At 27.7% G+C, this 8,747-nt stretch overlaps 1 protein-coding gene across 1 annotated transcript; it reads right to left on the bottom strand.

Moving 5' to 3' along the window:
- Window positions 1–1,822: 1,822 nt before the first annotated feature.
- On the bottom strand, window positions 1,823–4,636 carry LOC112524352 (S-adenosylmethionine decarboxylase proenzyme-like). The gene is made up of 4 exons (XM_025134135.1): window positions 4,555–4,636; window positions 4,421–4,474; window positions 3,378–3,529; window positions 1,823–3,261 (listed from the first exon to the last, which is right to left on the bottom strand). Exon 4 carries the CDS (start codon window positions 3,081–3,083, stop codon window positions 1,998–2,000), a length of 1,086 nt encoding a protein of 361 aa, XP_024989903.1. The 5' UTR covers window positions 3,084–3,261; window positions 3,378–3,529; window positions 4,421–4,474; window positions 4,555–4,636; the 3' UTR covers window positions 1,823–1,997.
- Between the last annotated feature and the right edge of the window lie 4,111 nt (window positions 4,637–8,747).

Below are 8,747 nucleotides of genomic sequence, written 5' to 3'. Positions count from 1 at the left end.
ATATATATATATATATATATATATATATATATATATAGCGATCAAGGATCGTGTGAGAATATAAGTTAAAATGAGAAGTGTGAAAGGAGATTTTAACTTTTGATTACTTTTAATCTCGAACCAACTCATAAATTGTGTTTTAGAAGAAAATTAATTTAGTTTAGATTTAATGTTTCTCTTTGATTAGAATTGATCCAAAAATAAAATCATGCTTCTTACCATAATTTTCAAATTCTATTTATATATAATAATGTTGGCACGGGATGCTTAGTTGGAATCACGTCTTGAAAGACTAGACGACAATCACCCTTAGATGCCAAAGCTGTAACCTACTTTCCGGCTTTTTTTTCCTCCTTTGTCTTTTCTATATATTTTTATTTGTTGATTTATATATTTAAATAAAAATATATTTACAGAAAAATATTGATTATTATCTCCAATAATTATGTTATATTTTTTTGTAAAACAAAGTATTAAAAGTCAAATTCTCTAAAAAGATTACATTCAACTTCAGTGGTTATTTTATTTTAGTAATTCTAACATTGATTGTATTATTAAAATATTTAATAAAAAAATATTTTTTTCTATTAAACATTTATTTTTAAAATCTTTTATTGGTAAAAAAATATTAAAATAATAATTTCTCTCTCTCTCTATTTAGAGATTTTTTACATTCTCTCGGGTCTTTTTTTTTTATTTTTAAAATAGAGGATAACATAGTTGTTGGAGGAAGATAAATCTCTCGTTTCTCGATTTTATCGCAGTTGTTGGAAATGTTCTTATAAACACATATTTTTCATTCATGATTGATATAAATCTCATATCGGCTCAGGAGAAGAAGAGATGTCGTCTTATAAAACAATGGATACGTCTTCTATTTCATGCTTTTTAAAATCGTATATCCAGATATAAACAAAGGGGACAAGATTTGGTATAGTTAGCTTGAGATGTTACAGATAATTTATATCTTAAAGCCTAAAATAACATGTTAGCCTATTAATTTTCAAATTCAACTTAAAACTATGCTATAAGCTATTGATAACTGCTTTCCATATGAAACAAGTTGTCATAGTTAAATCGATTAATATTTTAGTATATATGATAAATAATACTGTAAAAACAAATAAAGAAGATAATTGATACGAGGGAATGTAAAAGGCAAAAACAAAAAGTGGACATAAGACGTGTTGGTTTAAAATATATTGAAATAATGATCCATTTAATAATTAAATATTCTAAAGTAAGGAAAAAGAGCCAAAAAGTTAGATGTGGGGTTGGTTTGCTCCATATATTTTCTTCTTTGTCAGCGCAAATATTTAATAAATAAAAACATTATTCGCATATTTATTTCCAAAAATATTGCTCAACTTATAAGTTTGTTTTGAACCGTAGATTATCACAAGACATTTTATTTAGATGCTGATTTAATAATATTAAGCCTTAAAGAAAGGAGATTGGGGGCTGATATCTCCTTGTTTTCGATTAATTGGGGAATTATTACCAACCAACTTTACTTACTTGTCAAAAGATATTTCTGTTACAAAATAATCATTTAATTCAGATCCCCACACTTTACCAAATTTGACCATATTTGTTGTACCAAGTTAGTTGCCTTGCCACCATATCGGATTCAATTATTATACATTCTCCTTATTCTTCCTTCTGCTTTCAAACGCATGATGATATTCTTTAAATAAAATAATACATAAAGAGATTTTTTTTATATAAAGTTGTCAAATAGCATTAGCATTAGAAAAGAAAATCAAGTCTTCCTTCATTCTTCGTTTAATTTCAACGTAAATGTAACTCGTAATCATGATATGAATATCAAAAACTAAACTAAAATAAAATCATAAGCAGCATCATTATCCATCCAATGTTTTAAACAGAAATCAAAAAACGCAACAGTCCAAAGGAAACAAACAGCAGCCATACGACTCTTATTCAACATAACACAAGACACAACCCTTCTTCATTACTTACTACTAAATCTACTCTTACTCCTTTTCTTCATTCTCCTTCTCTTTCCAGCTCCCACTTTTCAAAACAGATCGAGGAGAACCACAGCAGCTCCCATCTTTCTTCACAAACTTCTGGTAAATGATTGAACCTTCTCCGCCCAGTTCTTCACCGCACGTCTCTTCCACGCTGTATCCATCCACATCAATCCAGCATGTCTTCTCGAGAGACTTTGATGCCACGGCTGCACCAACAGCAATCGAGAATTCACCTGGTTCAAAACACGCCAGCACCCTTTCAACCATCTTCTCCAGGCTCACTGCTTTTAGATCGTACCCAACTGCCTCAAAGCTAGCATAACTGAAACCATCTTCAGGGGTCACATGAATGGTTGAGATCGCACCATCTTCAATTGCATTCATGGAATAACCACATGGCTCGAACTCAAAATCGCAGATGTCCGAGTCTGGGAGTATCTTTCGTATACCAGAGTCGTTCGTCATGGTTCCAGCAGAGCTCCATTGAGTCTTGTAGAAGACAGATGCCTTCTCCCTGTCCAAACTAGTCATGCACATCTCCAGTGTGTAGACAGGATCTCCAGAGGATACAGGTCCAGCCGAAGCAGAATAAATGAACCATTTTTGGGGTTTGTCGAAACCACCCATCACGTACGCTTTGCTGCTCAAACCAAGCTTCTCGAAATGACCATCGAGCACAGAAACTTCTTCGGAGAAGCTGCGATGTGGGTAGGACTGCGCACCAGGGAAGATGAAGCTACCACGGGTGTACCTCACTGACCGGACAGTGAGGGAGATGGAGTCAGCAAGCTTCATAATGGGCGGGATCGACAAAAGCAGCTTGGTTGTCCCACAAGTTTTGATGACGATCTTGTACGGGAAAACAAATAGACTAGACTCAGATAGAACGTATGAGTCTACCTGGTCGTTTGACAACGAAGAGACTATTGTGCATTCAGCTGGGTTCAGAATCTCATCCAGTTGGGCTTTAGAAAGCGCCCGGAGACCCTGCCCTTCAGGATCAGCAAAGATGCTTGGCTCAACAAACGTTATTTCGAGCCTCTTTTCATAACCTTCAAAACCAATTGCAGAAACTGCCTGCGCCATTTCTTTCTAGGGAACAACTTAACCACCAAGGGAGCAATGACAAAAGAATCCGAGAACAGAAGAAAAGGAGGAAAAAGGGTGCTAATACTAAACTAATTGGAAAGCAGTAAATTAAAAGCACGTCAATCGACGTGAAGGGAACCTAACTCAAGCTATATCAGGATGGTTTGCGAGCGCACTGCATCAGGAAGATGAAAACAGAGTATCAGTATAGAACCAATAGAAACAACAAACTCTAAAAAATATAAACATCAAGCATGAAATATAGAATACTGTCATTGCCCAAACACGTACGTTGGAGTAAGCAGCCGATCTGAACTTCTTGATTCCTCCGTTTGGTCGAACGTCTTCAATGCTGTATCCTAGGGGAGCTTCATAAAATAAAGATTTACTACTACTACTAGACTTTTTCCCACCTTTGGTCTCCATTAGAACATTCAGTTTTCCTGTTTCATCAAACATATGACAATGTTAGAAAAGCAAAAACAAAATCACTTCCCAATGAAGAGCATAGAGACAAGTTACGATAAAAGAATGGCTATTTGTCAAGTGAACATGATAGTTCAGCAGATACATATACATTATACAATACCAAGTTAAAATCAGAAACTATTTTTTGTATAATTCAGAGAAGGCACATGAGATGGCCATAACAGCAGGAATTCTGGAAACATTTTCAAAACATCAAGAACTTATGTTACAGACCATAAGGAACATAGCCTTACAGCCAAAACAGCCCAAGAATAATAGATGCCCAATAATTATCCTTATTATGCATAACATGACCCAACTACAAGAGATGGATGGATGAGCCATAATTCAAAGCTAAATTCATCTCTTTCTATTGCTCAAACTTGATCACCAGTCTTCGAACAAAACAAGACTTAACAAGAACAGAAGTACAACTATTATCTAAAAAAATCAAAAATAAACGTAGCAGGCCCTCAACAATCAACCGAACATATCGTTTCCCAATACTTCCATTATAAAACCGAGTCAAATGTTTAAAAAAAAACAGGCACATATCCCCGATCTAAAACAAAAATATTATCTAGATCATAAAAACAATATCTGAAACCATATACAGAAGAGTTTAATAAAATTTAGAAAAAAAACGACGCCATTCCTTCAGAATGTTATTCTTACAAAAAATTTGATCACACAGCCTTGAAATCCAATCAAAACCTCAAAAACTTAATACAAGTCACAAGATTGAAAACCCTAGGTCCAAATCTGAGGCGCAACACATGCATAGGTTCCTATTGTGAGAATATGCATATACATTCATATAAAGACATATCATTCCCATCGATCTATTATGAGAGATTTACACTTACAATTCAAGGTTTGGTATGTATGATTTCTCTCGAACAAACAATTAAGAATCCGATCTGCAAGAAAACCCAAAAAACATCAATAAAAGAAGAAAACGCAGAAATCGGAAACAGAAGAAATAGGATAACAGACTTACAGTTAAAGAGAATTGTATAGAGCAAGATGATGATGATGATGATGAAAGAAGAAGAGGCGAATTGTAATGGTTTAGGGTTAATCGTAAACGTAATGTAGATAAACGGCAGGGATGGAGGGGTATATATAAGGGTTGGCCATGAATATGAGCCACTAGTTTTAGAAAAAATTACATAAGATGCCACCGGGTGTAGTTACCTAGAGGCTTCCTTGCGGTGTCTGACGTCCAAACCACGAGTTTGGAATATTTTTCAGAATTACAGCTGGTGGGAGGTTGGGGTTTCTTTGAGTTCGTAACCTGATAATAATTTGATAAAAATTCTTAAAAATTATTTTTTATGTATAAATATAAGATAAATATCTAATTTTAAATATATAAAATCTAAAATATAATTAAGATAATCATTAAGTTTTAACAGAATCTTTGATTATTATATTTATAAATATTATATTATTAAACCAAAAATAAATTATTTTCTTGTTAAACTTAATAAATTATAATAAAAAAATAAATTAAATAAATTATTTTAAAAATGATAACTTCTAAATAGTTGATTTGATACTAATGTTGATATATTATTTTTAAAATTTTATAATATCTTTAAATTTACATTTAATTCAAAAATAAAATCATTATTACTTTATTAAAAACACATGAAATTGTATTATAACATCGACAGTGTCAAAAAAATAGAACATTAAAATCGAGATGTATCTCATTGTATTGCGCAAATACTCTTCTAATAGTTTTTTTAAATGAAGAAGAAAAATTAAATTTTGAGTTAATATTTTGTTCTAACAGCTTCTTTATAACTATCTTCAAACTAAATAAAGTAGAAGAGAGAATTTTTTTTTTAAATGTAGAGAACATCCCAAAAATAATAACCAAGTAAGATCACCAATAAGAAATTTAAAAATAAAATAAAAGAGAGAAATAATATTTTAATAAATAAATGAAATATTATAATATAATATTATAATCAATATTAAATTATCCAAAATGGGAAATCTATTAGAGAAGAATATAACTTTTTTCGAGATTTTAATTTTTGGTTCTCCATTTTGAAAAATTTGTTGAATATGTTCTAAGTTAGTTGGTGATTGATAAACTAACTGATGAATTAATCATGTTTGACAAAAACTATCTGATAAAAAGGTAAAATGATTAAAAATTACATGTTAAAAAATAAGTCAATTAAAAAATATAATATATTGATTAAAAAAAATTTAATTAATTATTATATTGTATTATAATATTGGATCTGAAAAAACAAATTTTAGAAAAAATCTATACATATATAATGGAGATTTTGTTTTCTATTTATTTGGTAGATTCTTTAATATTGTTACTTTAAATTGAGAAAGCATGAAGAAAGAGAAACATTTAAGTTCAAAAAAATTGAAACTAATTTTAACAAGGAAGAAAATATTGTTTTAATTGAAATATTAAATGTATGGTGTTATATTAATTAAAAAAATTTGATGGGGTATATTTATTTTTCAAAGAATCTAACTTTTAATTCTTTATTAAAAATATTATGTAGAATTTGTTGGAAATATTAAATGAATTTGATTTGAGTTATTGTGATTTACATTTTATTTTTAAAGTATTTTTAAATTTCCAAAACAAAATTGATTTAGTTTGTGAACATCAAATCATTTATTATCATTATCTATACTATATTATAAAGCATTTGACAAAAACTTTTAAAAATGATCTTTTATACACGAATTACTGTTTATTGATGCATATTACTTAAAATTTAAGATTACAAGTAAATTGTGTATAAGTACAACTTATTAAAACTTCATACTTGAATTCATCTAACTAACTGTAGATAAACATAATCAGATATTGAATAAACATCTCATTTTAAATATACAAAATCTAAAATATAATTAGGATAATCATTGATAACTAACAGAATACTTAGTTATTATCTTATAAAAAATTATATTATTAAACCTAAATTAAATTTATTTGTTACTGAACCTAAATTATCTATATACTATATTATAAAACATTTGACAAAAACTCTTAAAAACGATTTTTTATGCACAAAGTGTTATTTATTGATGCATATTACTTAAAAATTTAAGATTACAAGTAAATTGTGCATAAGTACAACTTATTAAAGCTATATACTTGAATTCGTCTACTGCAGATAAACATAATCAAATATTGGATAATCATCTCATTTTAAATATAAAAAATCTAAAATATAATTAGGATAATCATTGGTAACTAACGGAATACTTAGTTATTATCTTAATAAAAAATTATATTATTAAACCTAAATTAAATTTCTTTGTTACTAGACCTAAATTAAATTATAATTAAAAAAATTAATTAAGAAAATTACACCAAAACACAAAAACTTTTAAAAAATTAATTTAATACTGATATTGATATTTTTTTTTTCAAAATTTTATGATATTTTTAAATTTATATTTTATTCAAAAATAGAAACATTATCACTTTCTCAAAACCACATAAAACCAATGTTTATTTAAAATTCAAAATTACAAGTAAATTATGCAAAAGTACAATTTATTAAAGTTCGATGTTTAAATTCGTATGACTAACTGCGGATAAAAATAATCAAATAGAGGATAAACATCTCATTTTAAGATATAAAAAATCTAAAATATAATTAAATAATTATCGAATTCTAACAAAATAAATAATTATTGTTTCTATAAGAAAATTATATTATTAAACCAAATATAAATTATTTCGTTATTGTACCTAAATTAAATTATAAAAAAATTAAATTGAAAAATTAAACAAAAATATGAGGAATTTTAAATAGTTAATTTGATACTAATATCGATATATTTTTGTCAAATTTTTATGATATCTTCAAACTTATATTTTATTCAAAAATAAAAACATCATCGTTTTTCTCAAAATCACATAAGACCATACTATAACATCGACTAAGATGAATAAAATGAAATACTAAAATCAAGATGTATCTTGCTGCATTGCGCGAGTACCCTTCTAGTTAGTATTATTATACATATATATTATATATAATGTATAATATGTATTATACAAGGGATGGATCGTATAAAAAAAAGAGTTAAAATGAGAAACGATAAGAAGTGGTTTGGACCGTTGATCACCTTTATTTTCAAACTCACACATGAATCATGCTTGATACAAGGGTTGATCTGGTGCATCTCATTCTAATATGCATCTAAGAATAGAGATATTTTTTTATGCTTCTCATTTTACCGCTCATTCTCACCAGAATTCAACCCACATTGTATATTATTGTATATGTATCATATAATGCAACGTGATACATCTTGATTTCATGATCAAAAACTCAAAGCCTTAACCTTAATTGGTTTTTCATTTTATTATATATCCCTCTCAATTTTATTGCACTTTTTGTGTGGTTTTGAAAAACCGATATGGTATTTGGTTGGTTATCGATTAATTTTATAAAGTACAAATATAGAGTTGTATGTATGCGGTGAAAAGTTGTAAAAAATGAATTTTAAGAGCATCTCCAACAACTTTTAAATAAGGTATTTAAAATCAAATATATATTTACATATTAATAATATAGTAAATATATTTATATTATAAAACATTTGACAAAAACTTTTAAAACTCATTTTTATGCATAAAGTACTGTATATTGATGCATATTACTTAAAATTCAAGATTACAAGTAAATTATGCATAAGTACAACTTATTAAAGTTACATGTTTGAATTCATATAACTAACTGTGGATAAACATAATCAAATAAATGATAAACATCTCATTTTAAAATATAAAAAATTTAAAATATAATTAGGATAATTATCAAGTTCTAACAGAATCATTATCTTTATAAAAAATTTGTTGTTAAGCCATAAATAAATTACTTTACTATTTGACATAAATTAAATTATAATAAAAAATAAATTATAAAAAACAAGAACTTTTAAATAGTTAATTTGATATTAATATCAACTAGAAGCGTACTCGCGCAATGCAGCGAGATACATCATGATTTTAATATTTCATTTTATTCTTTATCTCAGTCGATATTATAATACGACTTTATGTGATTTTGAGAAAACAATGATRTTTTTATTTTTGAAAAAAATATATGTTTGAAGATATCATAAAAATTTGACAAAAATATATCGATATTAGTATCAAATTAACTATTTGAAATTCTTCATTTTTTT

The sequence above is a fragment of the Cynara cardunculus genome (genome assembly GCF_001531365.2).
Source record: "Cynara cardunculus var. scolymus isolate 2C chromosome LG 13, CcrdV1, whole genome shotgun sequence".
NCBI classification, from domain to species: Eukaryota; Viridiplantae; Streptophyta; class Magnoliopsida; order Asterales; family Asteraceae; genus Cynara; species Cynara cardunculus.
The sequence above is the reverse complement of the archived record's forward strand: the minus strand, read 5'-3'. Positions and strand labels throughout refer to the sequence as shown.